The following is a 16,149-nucleotide window of genomic DNA, read 5'->3' on the forward strand; positions in this document are numbered from 1 at the left end:
CCAACGGTGAGGGCGGGTCAATCGGTGCGTGTCGCGTGATATTCTCAACCGCCTTGGGAGCACTGATGCTGATGATCGCAACCCGTATCAGGTACTATGATGAACGAGATTGGTCTCGCGCAGCAACGCCTCTTTGACGAAGAGGAGGCGCATCATGCCCATGCCCATGCCCACCAGCACGCAGTGCATGTGGATGTGCAGAATGGCTTCCACGAGGGGACCGAGACATACCATGCAAATCACCCCGGCCCGGACGTGCCGAGTATACACTACAGCCATCCGGATGCCAGCTGCCCCCCTACCATTCCGTACACGAACGGACCAAGCAATGGCTATCCCGGCCCGCCCTACCCCCAGCAACTCGACGCCCACGCCCAACCCCACAGCATCCTCTCAGGCAACGACGACAGCCGCTCCGCTCCATCCTACAATCTATTTCGACTCGTCCCTCCAGCCGTCTACGACGTCCTACGACCAGAGCAACCCATTCCCTTTGCACAACCCTACAGGTCCCGAACGCATACACCCCAGCCCACGGAGATGCAACTCAGCACGCGAAATGATCTCATCTCCCCACGACACAGAACCCAACTCCTCCATTATCCGAGCAAGAAGCGACAATGCCCTGGCCGAATTCCAGCAATCCATGCTGACCCAGAGCATCGCAGAGCTCTCCGTTCCACCTCCAGTTACCATCGAAATACCCCCAGCGCCTGTAGAGAAGAAAAGAGGACGGAAGAAGAAACAGAGTCTACCGGACGCTGACGAAGATGACGAACTGGCCCAGCCAGCCACAACCACCGCTACATCTGTGGTTCCAAACCTGCCGGAGAAACGGCGAGGCAGGCCGCCAAAGAATGCGAAAAAGGAGACGGAGGATGCTGCGGATGCGGTCGCCGAGACTGACCCTCAACCAGAAACCATACAAAATGGCGCGTCTGCCACGGCGGAACAACCAACAGTCACCATCCCAATAGAACCACCCAATCCGACAACCAGGGAACCCAAGAAAAAGAAGATCAAGCGCGGAAAAACCACATCTCTAACGCTGCACAAGACATACGCATCCGACGTCGAAGATGACGTGATATGGGTTGACGAACGGCCCGCAAACATCATGGCCGACGAGCCCAACAATTACGCTCTACCTGATAACAACACCGTCGAAGTCGCATCCGAAACAAACCCCGAACCTGCTCCTGCGCCCGGAAAGCGCGGCCGCAAGAGAAAGAAAACCTCCGAGCAACCCATAGAAGAAAAATCCGCAGACCCAGCTGCAGAACCGGTCCAAACAGAACCAGAAACACCAGTCGTCCCTGAGGACGCCGACAAGACTGTACCCGACGAATCGACAACGAACAATACCGAACTCCCTCCAGACCTTCAGCCTTCCTCTCCTACCAAAACCGAACACAACCCGCCAAATGCACCACCCGTGACGCCGAAGAAGTCAGAACCACAAACCCCCGATCCTTTATCAATGTCTAATAAAGGGCCTACCAAGCACAGCCCCATATCCACTACAAGCAAGGTGCCCTATCGTGTTGGGCTAAGTCGAAGGGCACGAATTGCTCCGCTTCTGAAAATTGTCAGACGCTGATTCTGTCTGTTTCGTGCTGTTCACCTTTGATCTCATCTAGGTGTTCATGCGATATGTTGCATTATCATGCCGGAACTACATATGCACGCACCTTACTACTGCATATGTGTACTCGTGTTACATTCTTCATTTACGAAGCGTATGAGTTGCTGGATTATACCATTATCCTGTATTATATCTTATTTCAGCGGTCCGACTACTAGCGATGAAAAGAATTTCCTTAGGAATGATACGAACTTGCTACTTGTTGTTCCATGTTTATAAAGTCCCCTGAATCGAATCAGAAAAAAACACATTTTTAATTCAGCCGCTCGAGCTGGCTACCCTACAAACTGAACGAGTCAAAAGTGAATGAGGACCAAGAACTCCAACCCAGTATAAAATGTATCAACAATAAGCTCATCGAGCAACGAATAAAGAGAAACGCCACAAACCCATAGATAATGAGTCCTATCCCATCAAAGCCACACTAAACAACAAGGCCAGACCCGCGGAAAATGATCCAGCTCGCAGCGCAGCACCCTCAGACTTATTCGAAGGAGGCTTGTGTGAAGGGTGCGACGGTGTGTCATCCGGCCCGGTATAGGGGACAATTGGATCGCTGGAAATCTTTTGCGAGCGATGAGATGAAGGGCCCGAGAGAAGACCATTAATGTAGCGGGGATCTGTCCGGTACCAGTTTTCTTTGGGATCCCCGAGACAATCGCCCACAGTCACAGCGCGATAACCAGAAGCCGACAATTTCTTCAGCATATGCTCGGTGAGGTTGAAAGCAGTTTGTTCGTGTACATCGTGGGCAATGACGAGCCATGGCTTCTGGAGATGTTTGCTCTGGTCGATATGCTTGTCGAAGATATCTTTCGACTTTTGGATTGAGGCCGGGTCGTTGTAACGGAAATCCTCGGTATCAATATCATACAAGATGATGTGATACCCCAACTCGGACATGTCATCTAGGCATCCCGACTGGCCAGTGCAGCTGGAATATGGCGGGCGCATATAGGTCGGGAATCCGCCCAAGATGTTGCGAAGAGCCATCTCGTTCCAGATCATTTGAGGATGGCGATGCTCTTTGGACATCACGCTGAGGTCCAGATGGGACCAGGTGTGACTGGCGATTTGGTGACCGCTCGTGTGCATGCGTTGGATTGAAGTAGATGAGGGCTCGGAGTCGATCTTCCCCACGCCGTTGGTTTTGGCATTCTCATTGCCAGTGATGAAGAAAGTCACGTTAGCATCGAATCTGTCCAATAGATCGAGGAAGGCGCTGGTGTATTTGTTGGGACCATCGTCGAAGGTCAGAGCGACGGTCCCTGGGACGGTGCAGGAGCGAATCGACAGCGGGCCATATGGGACTTTGCCGAGTCTGGGACGAGAAATGATGTCTGTCGATGGGCCTCTGGGAGGTACTGGAGGATCACAGCGGCCGTACTCAGTCTGACAGATTGGCCAACCACAGTGACTGTAGGTCTTCCCACAGTATCCTGTCTCTGAAAGTTAACATTGGCCATACATTAACACGGTGGAACACCTACCGGCCTTAGAGCAGCAGTTCCCGTCTGAGCAGTTTCCGACTCCAGGACCACAGAGTGCCTCAGCACGGTCGAACAACCCATTTAAAACAGCGCTGGGTTCAAGTCCGCGAGAAATGCCAGCGTCGGGGGTGTAGGGGGCGCTCTCATGAAAGTGGCCAGATGCTATCCGTGTCATAAGAGCCAGGCAAGATAGAAGTCGAAGATGCATGTTGATAGAATAATGCAGGGCCTAGGACGATGCAACGTAAAGGTGGTAAAGAACGGGTACCAGATGTGCTGCAATACTTATGGTGAAGAGATTGTGGAGAGGGAGGAAGAGAGGAGAAGTTGGAATCCATTGTTTATTATCATATGGGCCTAAGGTGGGAGGGATTGAGAAGGTACCATCCAGGGGAGTATAGCAGGGAAAGTGCATAGAAACGGCCATGACGGCTCCTTCTACGTCGACCGAGGAAAGATCCTGGGATCTAAAGAGTTTTCATTCATCTCGTTTCTGGCTTGCGTCATTAGGTCTTGATATCTTATCACAATAAAATGGACGTAAAGCGTCGCCGAATCGCTCAGTGTAAAGGGCGCCTGGCCCGGTATCTCTGAGAATTTTTTCTCACCAGACGGCTGGTGTTGCAAGCCCACCTGGCAAGTGCATATGACATTCGTTCTCCATCAACATTCAAGCAGCCGAGGCGACAGTATAGGTTGGGGGGCTTGGGATCGTCTACTGCGAGGATTAGCGACGGTTCATCCATTGGAAGAGTGACTGTTCATAGCATACTTGCGCTAGATCAGTTTCGTCAACTGCAGAAAAAACGAAAGGTGCCAAAACCGGCAGGTGAGGACCGAACTTGGCGGGTACGCTTCTCGCAATGCTGCCGACTGTCGCGATGAGGTGCCGCTGGTGCACAACACTGGGGGACTGGAAGCGCTGTACAAGTTCGCCCACAAACTCGTTCAGCTGATTATCCGAGAAATGGAGGACCAGAGCGGAGATAGCCGCCAGGGCTCGTTTCGTGACCACAGTTCCAGCAGTGTCGTTGTCAATAATTGTCATCACCGAGTTCTTCAGATCGGTCAGCTCCTGCTCGCTCAGCAATGGACCGAAACAAGTGACGACTTGGATGAGCACGTCAATTGCATCACTGCTGAAGCCCTTCGAGGTATCCTTCTCGAGCATTCCCTTGACCACCGACCCCCGTCGACCTGTCGGAGACGGAGTGGGACCGACCAGACGAGGGATCAGGACCCGAGAAACGGACGAATACGCGGCCGAAGCTTCGGTACTAGCGGGCTGTCCAGACTGAGGTCGAGGAAGGGCGGTCACGATAACTCGGAGGGCCGTGTTGGGGACGGAAGTGTCGATGGTTTGGGATGCGGTCAAGGTGGAGAGCTTCTCTAGGATCGAGGATAGATTATCGGAGGGTAGTCTGACAACGAGAGGCCCGAGACTGGATGATACGCGCGTTAGACGTTGGAGTGGATGCGGGAGCGCTCTCCGCACTCACCACTTCAATGCTTGATTTTGGACATCGCCATGCTGGTCGTCGAGGGCTTTAAGAAGACCGTCGGCCAGTCGGGTGGACATGAACTGATCATGAGACAGGAAAGAAGAATTGGGGTTGTTGAGGATGCCGAGAAGGTCATTGAGAGACATGTAGCGCATATCGGGGTCGGGGTCATCGAGCTTCGACAGCAGCCCGTTGAGGTTCTGCTGCACCGCCTGTCGGTCGGCCATGGTTTCGGGGATTGAGTATGGAGATTAGGGAGTATGTAGGATTATGCGCGATGAAGTGGAGGGGACAGAGAGTGGAGGGTATAAGGAAGAGTGGAGGAGAAAGTTGGAGATGATTCACGAAGCAAGATTAGATGAGGTGGTGAGGCGGGGAAGAGTGCGGCCTGAGGCAGAATTTGAGGGAACTATATAAGCTGTTGTTCTATCCAGCTATGTCCCAACGACTCTAAGATGAGCTAAATGAAAGAGAAAATATTATATATATTCCACAAAAGAGCTCTCCAGCTGAGGTCTCGCCTTCTCTTACATAGTCCACCAGCATCTGGATATAGTAGATGAGCATTGGCGGCCTACGCTCACGCGACTTGTAGAAATGGCTCTATTTCGACTTTCGAGCAAGAAGACGGCGCTTCTCCCGCATCTGAAGCTATAATGCATTTTACTAGATCGGCCACGTGCAATTGGCGATGTGGCGAAGCTACTAGCGAAGAGCCAGAGCTAAAGAAGGAAGAGCTGTTGAGCAAGGAGGAAAGTTGAATACTTCAACATGCGCGCATAGTGATATAATGGCACACGCGGCAAGCCACGGATATCTCCCCGCCACAGGTAACTCCAGATAATTCCCAGCAGAAGTACTAGAAAGTGATGGGATAAAACCTGGCCAAAGCGGTCCATGAACGGGGGCAGGGATGATGTCACCCCGGCAGCTCCCGTCATGCATCGTTGGTACGAGCAGTGACACCACCAGTCCTCGTAGATCCCGATGCCGTATATGTACCACGAGGTACCTGCGCTGCAGGTTCATCCCCTCTTTTCTCCTCTTCTCTTCTCATCGCTGCTCAACTCTCCTTTAACCTTCTCATACCACCTCCATACAAATCCAATCCACCATCAGCTCTCAAAACGCAGCAATGTCCTTCTCACGCGCACATCTCCTCCGTGCTTCAGCCCTCCGTCCAGCACGCACCACCACCCGCCGTCCCACGCAGCAATTCGCCCGGCGAACCTATGCATCAGCATCGCATGGTGTCCAGGCGTCTAGCAATCTCCCCTGGTACTTACACCTACACCTACAGCCTCACCCCCTTCCCTCACCACCACAACAGCTCCCGCTAACAATGCCACAGGATGATCGGTTCCGCCACCCTCCTCGGCCCCGGCCTCTACTATCTCCTCCAGAACAGACCGCAAAAGCAAGCACACCACGCCAGCCACGATGACCACGGGCCCCCAAAAGAAGCCCACGCCCCCGCCGGCGAGTCCGCACCGCAGCCAGACCGTGATGCGGAGCAGAAGGTAACTTCGGTATGTCTCCTTCCCTGGGACCGTACTGGATAGATGCTAAACGCAGCAGCAGGAGCAGCCGCAGCAGCAAGGGGAGGAGGAATCGTCCAAAGACGTCCCTGAAAACCCCGGCCGCACAACCATGGAGGTCGACAGGGGCCGCTCGGATAACCCGTACGTGAACGAGCCCGGGAAGAGCGAAAAGGGCGAGGGCGAGACCGAGACTGTCAAGGTGAAGGGGAGCGTTTCCCCGGAACGGCCGCAGGCCTAGACCTGTCTACTCCGTAGAGTAGTGTGGGCTTGGCTCGCGGGGTTGATGTTGGGCAAGGTAGGATGGTACTTGCTCGGGCCTTGATGGGATCCTGCTGTGGGTAATTGCGCTTGCGCTTCATCGGTACACTGTGTACATCTAGCATACATCAAATGATGACTCGGTAGGATCAAAAATGGGCAATAATAGGCGTGAACTCACCGGCGGATGCAAGTATCTAGTGCAAGCCCCTGCCAAGATTACGCGTACGCTTGTGACACTTCATCAAATCCAGTCCCAGCAGTAGTGAAGAATCGTACTCTATTATGATTAGATGTAATAACAAGCTGCGTCCGGTACCTCTCATACAATCATCACTATATCCATTCAGCTGCGTCACGACAGACATCAGATGACCGAATATATAAAACAAAGAAAATGGGCGATGCAGAGAATCGACCCAGGCAGATGCAAGACAAGATCTCCGGATGTAGTCGCCCAGCCACACCCGCAGGAAAGCAGTATCTTCAATATAAGCAAGTTCAGGGCCAATCGCAACGAATTGAGCGCTCCACTAGTCTTTCTTGCTCGAGTGGAGGGGCTGTCCGTTGACCAGCACCTGCGGCGCCTGGTTCTCCTTGCCCACATTGCGGGCCGTCATCGAGGACGACTCCACACCCGTCGCACGAGCGGTCGTCTCTTCTTCCTCCTCAGAGTCCTCGTCTTCACTGCGCTCGTCCTTCTTCACGTTGGTGAAGAGGTAGTTCTTGAGGATGCGGAGGATCAGGAAGAGCCAGAAAAGATTCACCGCCTGCAGACTGGCCAGTAAGGCGAACGTAATGTACTGACTGATCCAGCACTTGTACTGCTGCGTTTCCCAGTTCAACTCAAAGGGTCCCACGGTGCGGAATTCCGTCAGAACCGCCCACAGGATCTTGAGGTTCAGCACATGGCGAAGGTAAATCCATACACCAACGAACACGCCGAAGTAGGGAGCGGTAATAGCCAAATCGAGATAGTTAAAGGTTTTGGAGGTCTACCACAGATCAGCAAGCGATCAGACGAAACAAAACTGGGACATACCGCAAGGAAGAAATCGGAGATGTCGTGCGTAATGTACACTGCAATGCCCATGTAGGTGAAGTGGAACCGGTAACTCAAGCCGATCAGCGCCAGGGTGATGATGTGGTGTCCCACAAGCTCCTTGAAGTCCTTGCGGGGCTTCTCCAATTGCAGCATGAGCACGATGGCCTGTTGAGCCCAGTAGCTCGCCTCAAGGAGGTAGTAGGCCTTGAACAGCGCCTCGTGCTCACGGTGGGGGAAGCCCTCGAACATGGCCGTCGTGTTGAAGTACCAGATGTCGGAGCGGCTCATCACGTACAAGCCGAAGGGACCAAAGATCGCAAAGTAGATCGCCGTGTACACTTGCTCCATGAACCGGGCAGTCTTGCCCTTGCCGCGGATGCCACACCACACCGCGAGCGGCCGGATCATGCGCTGCATCAAGAACTCCCGAGTGAATGACAGAACGATGGTGTAGAACGCGACGAACGCGATATCCTTGGGGCCTTTCCCATACATCACGGGGCCGCCGGGGGTCTTCGGAGGTTGCGGGTAGGACAGAAAGATGGCGCTATGGAGGGGGTTGGAAGGCGTGGGGTTGACGGCGTAGGCCGACAGGAGAACGACCAAGATCAGGAGGGGAAGAAGCCATGTGTGCTTGAGACAATTATCCTTAAACCGACGGAGGAGAGACCGACTCTTGCGACGCTTCGACTGCGACTTGGAGGACGAACGAGACGGCGCGACCTGGAGCATTGCATTAGAACGGAACACATCTAATCCGATCCCCCATTCAAGAACCATACCTGATCCCATTTGGGCGCCTGGGGCTCGATTGGACTGAACTCGTTCATGGTGGACATGGCGGGAGCGCTGGTGTCACCGCGAATGTCTGCGCCCAAGTTGCTCGACTTTCTCCGGACACGAGGCATGGTGGCGAAGGGACAAGAGGGAAATTAACACGCTAAGATCGTTCTATGGCGCTAAGTGTTTAGGGCTCCTGAAATGTCCAAGGAAGTCAAGCAATCAACGTGGACCTCCAACACGCGGACAACTCCGGACAGAAAGGAATGCAAGAATGAGGGGAAAGAAAAGAGAAGTAATTCAATCAGGAGAAGAAGAAGAAAAGAACAGAAAAGAAACTGCTCAATGCGACGGGGGAAAGGAGTGGCTGAGGGAGCGAAGCAGTAGTCGAGAGGGATTCGTGATACGAAATGAGCCTGGGAAAGTTAAGTAAAGGGAAATTTCACCTGACCGGCCAGTTGCCTCTTCAGGCCCGTCCAGGGGTAGGAAAAAATCTCCACCGATCGGCACTCCACTCATCTACAGGAATTTGACCGAGGCATCAGAAAGGTGTCTATACGGAGTAGATTCTGTATTTCACGACACTATCAGATACTCAAAATGTATATATGAACATGACCAGGAAGGGCCAATGTCTAAAGAAAAAGAAGAAAAGAAAAACATAATATACACAGCACAGGTCAACGGGCACCCGGCCCTCCCTGTGCTCACGTGACGTCTATACTCCCATCTTTTCGTCAAATGCCTCGTTAAACCGTATGCTCATCATGCACCGTAACACTGCCAGCACGCTTTTCCTCATCGTCGAACCCAACCTGCTCGATCATCACAGCACGTGACACCTCGTTGCGGGTCTTCCAGGCGGGACGACCGATGTACGGCAGGCCGTTGGGATCGGTGAAGATCTGCTCGACATCCTCGAGAGTCTTACCCGCAGTCTCCGGGAACATGAAGAAGACATGGATGCACATGGCCGTGCAGAACACACCGAAGACGATGTAGACACGCCATTCGATGTTGACGAAGGCGGGCGGGACAAAGTAGCCGAGAGCGAAGTTGAAGGCCCAGTTGGCGGACGTACACAGCGCGTTGGCCTTGCCACGCACACGCAGGGGGAACAACTCAGGCGGGTACACCCACGACACGGGTCCCCAGGTAATGGCGTAACTGGCGACAAAGAGATAGGTGCAGGCAATGACCGCCTTGCTGGCGGGGCCGCGAATGATCCAGGACTGCGCAGCAGCGGGTCCGGAACCTCCGGGGGGCGCCGCGTGGCCGTAGGAGGCCATCAGACCGCCGTTGGCGAACAAGAAGGTCAACATGCACAGGGCCCCGATAATAAGGGTAGGACGGCGACCCCAGCGGTCGACCCACAGCAGGGCGGGGACGGTCATCACCACGTTGATAACGTACTGGATACTGGAGGAAACAAGTAGATTGTTGCCCTCCAGGCCGGCCATCGCAAAGACATAAGTAATGTAGTACACTAAAAGAGAGGTATCGTGTCAGCTTAGGGATGCGCCAACAGGAATCGTGGGTTCAAACATACTCATGACGTTCATGCCGGTCAGCTGGGACCAGATCTGGGTGAAGACACCGATGTGGGTACGGTTGATCATGTTAGGCTTGAGTAGTTCCATGTAAGTAACGTCGGCGTTCTGGCGCTCAAATTCGCACATGGCCTTGATCTCGTCGTACTCGCGCAGGACAAAGGGAGAGTTAGGATCACCCTTGCCGTGAACCAGGGTGAGAACAGCGTGGCACTCTTCCCAGCGGTCCTTACGGGCGAGCCAACGGGGCGATTCAGGCAGGAGGCACATTCCGAGGAAAAGAAGGATGGCAGGAACCATCTGAAGGCCCCAGGGGATACGGAAGGCGGCAACGCCCTTGATGTAGCTGCATCCGTACGAGATGTAGAACATGATCATGATACCCCAGGTGATAGCCCACTGCTGGAGACCGACCAGACGGCCACGCTTAGTAGGGGGAGCCTGCGATGAACATTAGCGTTGGCCACACAAAAGCGGTTCTCGGAAGACATACAATCTCGGAGATGTAGACAGGGACCTGGGCAGAACAGATGCCGACACTGAAACCATTGATGACACGGCCGACGATCAACATGGCAATGTTCTGGGAAGCGCAGACCAAGATACAACCAATGCACCTGTTCGACCATCAGAAAATGGAGACGATAAAAGAGAGATCGGGAGACATACCAAATCACAGCACCAATCATGATCGAATGCTTACGGCCAAAGATATCGGAGAAGTAACCAGAGCACAAAGCGCCCAGCCAAGAGCCACCCGCCATCGAGGCGGTGATACCACCTTGGACATCAGCCGAAGGACCCTTGCAATTGGGCTTTCCATCCTTGTATTCAATAGGGCCTTCGTTGAAGTAGCACAAATAGGGCTCAGTGGTGATAATAGCGGACATAGAAGAGATATCGAAACCAAAGAGGCCACCACCGATGACGGCGATGGCCGCAATGGCATACATGTTCCCGATCTGCCACATGGTGAAGGGAGACCTGCGCCTACAGGTCCACTCTTACTTGAAGGGATAGAGAGAGAGGACCAGCTTGGGGAGAAACCAGTCGCCGCGAACAGTCGAAGAAAAGAGAAACGAAAGGGACGATCGGGGGCATATGGGGAATTTAAAAGATTGAGGAGATGCGGACCGGTTAAATCTAACCGACCAGACGGGGCAGCAAACTACATGAGGAAGGGGAAAAAAAATAAATAATGATACGAGTACTAATCTTTTTGCGGGCGACGGCGTCGTCCAATGCCGACCCGATGTACGGGATGGGGACCACGGAGGGGTCCGTGGCAGACGAAATTAGTTTGCATCCCGCGAAAGACGGCTTGACCACTCCATGCGTTTTCGGGTTCCCAATTATTGCTGCATGCAGACAGGATGATGGCAGCCGAAATGCGCGCCAAGGACCGAGTTGCATGTCACGGACATGGTTCCTCGGCCAGCCGTTTCTGTTGGCATGGAACGGGATGTCCATTGGAGAAGGTGGACTTTACGGGGTAAGCCGATGGCAAGTAACACATGGTTTCGTCCGGAGAGACTCCGGAGTAGACTTGGTTGGAGTTTGAAAGAGGATGAGGCCAGGCATCTCCATGACTGAATATTGGAGAGATACAGGTAGATCACAAAGGACCAACGGAGAGTATGTGAATATTGAATACTACCCACCGGAATGGCCGAATGCAACATCAGACGGGTATAGGAGGAGATCTCACAAGCCAGATTGGCCTGGGTTGGCTGTACTCCATCCATTGTACGGGGATGGGTAGTTTGACGAGCCCGAGTTCGACCGTGGAGGGATCCGGGGAAAAACCAGCGCACGCGGGTGACACTAGTGTCATCCTCTCCACCAGACCGAGGGGGGGAAACCCAGAGAAAATTAAATTAAGCGGAGAAAAATGAAGGTAAGGAAAAATGGAGCCATCAGGCCGAGAACGACGAGGTGATGGGCCGATGATGGTGTTACCAAGACGGAGGATTCGCCTACGCCGTAGTTGGAACAAGGCCGAATCAGCACGGATCGGCAGGGTAGGCTGCCATTCCCGGCAGTGGCGCACAGCACCGGCATGCCTGCACAGCACAGCGCCGCAGTTGATGGCGGTCAGCTCTCAGCGCTTCGGCGTGACCTGTCGCAGGTGTCGCAAAAAGGATGCTTAGTTCGGGTTCAGGAGCTGTCCGATTCGGTGCGACGGACTCGAATCATCCCTGCTGTGTTGTGTGGACGGGTCACCCGAAGGATTCTCGTGACATCATGGCCGATCCCGAAGATTCTACCTAACAGGCCTCGGGGAGAAGATGCAGACGAGGGCCAATTAGCAGACGAGTCTGGTAGCGTTGTTTCATGGTCAGAGAAGTTAATTTGCCTCTTTTTCTTGGGGTTCAGGGCAAAAGAGAGAGACCCTGGACCAATACCCCAGAAGGGGAAGCAGACCCGTGGAACGTTCAGTCAATGTGAGATGGTCTGAAGTGGACCAGCCAATAGAAGATGGACTTTGGGACGGGGAAAGCGTGGGAAAATTTCAGAGGACCCATAATCATGAGGCCGGGCTGGATGCAGGAGGCAGCGAAGGCAGAAGAATCCGAAGATGGTCTGGAGTAGAAAACAGAAGAGAAACAAACTCCGGAAAAGCAGAAAACAAAGAAGGAAGACCGAGGGCGGCTGATTGGAAGACGGCCCGCCAGAGCCCCATTCCACTAGCCTTTTCCAGAAGCGAATACCCACCAACCAGAAGCCACGAGGGATTTTCTTACATAAGACCCCTATGGATTCCACGCATCTCAGGCATCAATCTACAGTAACTCTCAACCTCATCTATACGGAGTAAACATACCTACTACCTATGTCTGCTTCTACCACGCAGTCAGACAAGTGGGTAAACTCAGACTTACATACATTCGAATGTCTCACGGCAACTCCAGACAGTTCTGTGTCGATCCATATACGGAGGACCCTAAATCGTCCAGGCCATTAGCGCCATCTGTCCATGGAATTAATGCCTCACAGCAGCCCAATCCGGGATAGTTACCCCCAGACAATCTACACCCTCATGGAACGGCCAAGTACTAGTAGTACTTGGTTGGTAGTTATAGACCAGACCGCTAATTAAGGAGCGTGAAAATTCATCCGATCATCAACTCCAGGGCAAATATCGGCAGAATTCCAACCCTATTAACCGACCCCTGGTCAGCCGTCCGGCCCCTAACGCTCCTGCCGACATCCTGGTGCAGCCACCAAGGCTTAGACCAAGCTTCTCTTTCATCCTTGCCATGTCATCTGAGGACGAGGGCTTTGCCAATCTCTTGTCCTACATCATCGCTTGGCCTAGCGTATGGTCTGACCGTCGTCACGGGCGTTTTCTCGTCCAAAATGTACTGTCGTCCGAGACGTACTCTGTAAAGGTAAGGTCGATATACGGTGATGTACGTAGCTTGTAAATGACGCCTTTCAGGCTGTTCTCTATCAGTCGCGGACTATGCATTGTACGATTCAAGCTCGATCAAGTCATTATTATCATTACTCAATGCTGATGGATATGTACCGTAATCACAGCCAAAACAAAATGCGGAATGGAAATCATCTCATGCAAACCCGGCGCAACCCAAAAAGGGGGGAAGGGAGAGGGGCAAGCCAAGCCCGCAAATTCCTCCTACCCAGTCTTCAGACAGCTCCTACTCCGCAATATACGCCCCACGACATCCCCACTCGGCTACCTGTCGCCGATATTCCTCCGCAGTCACCCCGCGGGCATCCTGGATGTCCCCGATTGTGGTCAACACCGCCAGCTGCACCTTCTGGCCCGGGGCGCCCAGCATCCGCGCACTCGGCACATCCACATACCAGAGAGCGCCGCCACCGGCAGGACCCGACCCCGGGAAATGAGTCAAGGGCAGCCGGTCGTCCTGGCGGCCATCCACCCCGTGGATCATCAGCAGAAACAACCCCGGCTTGGCCCGAGTGTGGTGCTCTAGCGTCCAGTGCTCGCAGACGAGCCCGAACTGGAAGCGTATCGGGCCCGGCTGCGACACGGCAATCCGCTTGGCCGCCGGGAGGAAGGATCGTTTACCGATGGAGTGTTTATCCGCGTCGCTAAAAGTATGTGGCTGCTCAGCGCATAGCGGCGAGTTCGGGTTGCCCAGGATGTACTCCTCCCAGCTGATCTCGGGACGACCGTCGTCACGGTAAAACTGCCCGGGGTTGGCGGGGAAGTGCCGCAGACCGAACTCGTCGTTGGTATCGGTGAACATCGCCGGGTTGAACCCCTTCTGGTAGGGCTGTCCGGCGCCCTGGACGGAGCCCGCTCCCCAACAGGCGTCAAGCAACTTCCATTGCCCGTGGTCGATCCGCACCACGTTCCACGCATGGCCGTCTGGCCGTCGCGGGGGGACGGCGGCACCAGGAGCAGGTTCAGTGTAGCCGTAGCCTTTGCCGTGGCCGGAAATTACAAGGGCTTCCAGCCCCGCGTGGGTAGCCAGTGTAGCGTATAGCTTCGCGTATCCTTCGCAGACTGCCAGTCCCGACGCGAGCGTCGAGGCCGGGGTCGACGGTTGTATGCAGTGATTAAAGAATGCGTGTACGTCGTACTCTATATTATGATGCAGCCATGTGAAGATGGCGCGGGCTTTGTCGGTCAACGACGGAAACGGCGCCGTCAGCTCGCGTGCCAGCCAGGCCAGGTCGTGCGTCGGAAGAGACTGTCGTGGGTACCGAGCCGCGTGAGTGTCTGGTCCCGTAAAATCCCGGCATTTCAGACAGACTGTGTTCGGGACGGTGGCCGGGGGGCTGGAAGAATATAGACGCGGCTTGGTGGCCTGGATCTTGGAGAGATCCGGTCGGGATGCCAAGGGAACCGGCGGTGGTGTTCCGTTCGGGTTGGAATGCGGTGTATTGTTTGTGCTTTCGGCGCTCTTCTTGTTGATTGATGCGAACCCGGATTTCTGGAGCTTCTCCCATGCCGTGTTGGAGGGCGGCGGCGGAGGAAGCTTCCTGGACGACGAAGGGGGAGCGGGAGACTTCCCCCGCGAAGGCAAAGGAGGCGGTGGCCGAGAGCTGGCGGAATCATTGGTAGAGACGCTGTTGGTCGACTCGCGGCGGGAAGGTAGCGGTGGCCGAGACTGGGAGACGCTTCTCGTGCTATTTGTCGCGGTTGTCTTTGGTCTTGGAGGGGGCTTGATATCTTGTCTCCTGGGAGGGAGAGCGGGAAGCTCTGCCTCGCCCCATGCCGGCGCGCGGATTCCATAAGACGCACCCGAGGTGACGGAACTCGACGATGTTCCGGTGGTTCTTCCAGCGCTGGTAGATGTTGAGCGTGACGCATCTGATGCGACAGATTCTAGGGAGTTCTTGCGCGAGAGTTCGGACGGCCTGCGCGGGGGTAGGGCTGGAGCTCGGGCCGGTAAAGGCGGGGGCACCTTAGGTTTCTGGACGCTGATCTGGGTGGTCGATGGGGCACGAGGCACGGGACGTGGCTGTGACTTCTCGGGTTCATTGTTAGCGGACGTATTCACCGGATGGTTGTTGGCAGGTTGGGCGCGAGGAGCAGGACGCGAAGCCAACGGGGTCGGCTTGGAGGAAGTCAGGAACGGCGACGCGGCGGAGTCGGGGCTTTGCGCAGCCTGGGCTTGATTCAAGGCCGCGATGCGCTGTTGAATGGTGAGGACCTGGGTTTCTTCGGCCATCTTCTCTCAGTTAATGGTTAGCGAGAAGATGGGATCGAAGGAGAGGCGATCGAGCGAGTGAGACCACGTCAGAATTGGCGCGCAGTCAGGGGAGTTGTGATGATATCCGGATCCAGTCGCTTGGCATCTCCGCATTCAGCAGAGATGACTGTACGGGGTGTTCTGTGTTAAGGAGCGCCCTGGCTCTGTTCATAAGAGGGAGGGGAGCAGAGAAACGGAGAGAAAAGGAAATGAAAGGAATTCCTGCTGTTCAAAAGAAAGATGTTGTCCAGCGCCATCCAAATTGGGGCCGAGTCAGCCTTGTGGCCTGAGGCAGTGCGTCAGATTTCTATGAGATAATTTGCATCACCGTGCGGTTTAGTTATAGACTAATGTGATTAATTAATTTCTGACTGTGCCTGGTGTCTCACTGAGTATTCTCAGTATTTACGTTTTTATCGTAATGGAAGCTATCACCAGAGCATACTACCTGTATATGTACAGTATACCTAGTTGTCCCATGCCTCAGAGCAATCTGCACGGACAGCACAGAATACGAGAATACTCTAGTTACCTCTATACTCTAATCTGACCTAATACAGGCAACTTCTTAAACAAATTGTCTATTCCATACAGGTATACTGTATAATATTCTTGAATTAACACCCTTATCAGGCCTGGTAACGCTCA

General features: G+C 54.1%; 7 protein-coding genes across 7 annotated transcripts; 2 read left to right on the forward strand and 5 right to left on the reverse strand.

Moving 5' to 3' along the window:
* Positions 1-202: 202 nt before the first annotated feature.
* ATEG_02484 (uncharacterized protein) lies at positions 203-1,600 on the forward strand (the record flags this gene model as incomplete). The annotated part of the gene is made up of 1 exon (XM_001211662.1): positions 203-1,600. The coding sequence occupies one exon, from the start codon at positions 203-205 to the stop codon at positions 1,598-1,600; it is 1,398 nt and encodes a 465-aa protein (XP_001211662.1).
* A 450-nt stretch (positions 1,601-2,050) lies between these two features.
* Positions 2,051-3,343, reverse strand: ATEG_02485 (chitin deacetylase CDA6; the record flags this gene model as incomplete). The annotated part of the gene is made up of 2 exons (XM_001211663.1): positions 2,051-3,084; positions 3,136-3,343. 2 exons carry the CDS (start codon positions 3,341-3,343, stop codon positions 2,051-2,053), a joined length of 1,242 nt encoding a protein of 413 aa, XP_001211663.1.
* Positions 3,344-3,862: 519 nt separating this feature from the next.
* On the reverse strand, positions 3,863-4,864 carry ATEG_02486 (uncharacterized protein; the record flags this gene model as incomplete). The annotated part of the gene is made up of 2 exons (XM_001211664.1): positions 3,863-4,577; positions 4,635-4,864. The coding sequence occupies 2 exons, from the start codon at positions 4,862-4,864 to the stop codon at positions 3,863-3,865; spliced, it is 945 nt and encodes a 314-aa protein (XP_001211664.1).
* Positions 4,865-5,772: 908 nt separating this feature from the next.
* On the forward strand, positions 5,773-6,416 carry ATEG_02487 (uncharacterized protein; the record flags this gene model as incomplete). Its single annotated transcript, XM_001211665.1, has 3 exons — positions 5,773-5,915; positions 5,989-6,166; positions 6,213-6,416. The coding sequence occupies 3 exons, from the start codon at positions 5,773-5,775 to the stop codon at positions 6,414-6,416; spliced, it is 525 nt and encodes a 174-aa protein (XP_001211665.1).
* Positions 6,417-6,969: 553 nt separating this feature from the next.
* Positions 6,970-8,389, reverse strand: ATEG_02488 (TLC domain-containing protein; the record flags this gene model as incomplete). Its single annotated transcript, XM_001211666.1, has 3 exons — positions 6,970-7,431; positions 7,479-8,204; positions 8,264-8,389. 3 exons carry the CDS (start codon positions 8,387-8,389, stop codon positions 6,970-6,972), a joined length of 1,314 nt encoding a protein of 437 aa, XP_001211666.1.
* A 621-nt stretch (positions 8,390-9,010) lies between these two features.
* Positions 9,011-10,782, reverse strand: ATEG_02489 (sugar porter family MFS transporter; the record flags this gene model as incomplete). The annotated part of the gene is made up of 4 exons (XM_001211667.1): positions 9,011-9,747; positions 9,811-10,252; positions 10,305-10,428; positions 10,481-10,782. The coding sequence occupies 4 exons, from the start codon at positions 10,780-10,782 to the stop codon at positions 9,011-9,013; spliced, it is 1,605 nt and encodes a 534-aa protein (XP_001211667.1).
* Positions 10,783-13,473: 2,691 nt separating this feature from the next.
* On the reverse strand, positions 13,474-15,480 carry ATEG_02490 (uncharacterized protein; the record flags this gene model as incomplete). Its single annotated transcript, XM_001211668.1, has 1 exon — positions 13,474-15,480. One exon carries the CDS (start codon positions 15,478-15,480, stop codon positions 13,474-13,476), a length of 2,007 nt encoding a protein of 668 aa, XP_001211668.1.
* Positions 15,481-16,149: the final 669 nt, after the last annotated feature.

The sequence above is a fragment of the Aspergillus terreus genome, genomic scaffold, assembly GCF_000149615.1.
Source record: "Aspergillus terreus NIH2624 scaffold_3 genomic scaffold, whole genome shotgun sequence".
Lineage (NCBI taxonomy): Eukaryota > Fungi > Ascomycota > Eurotiomycetes > Eurotiales > Aspergillaceae > Aspergillus > Aspergillus terreus.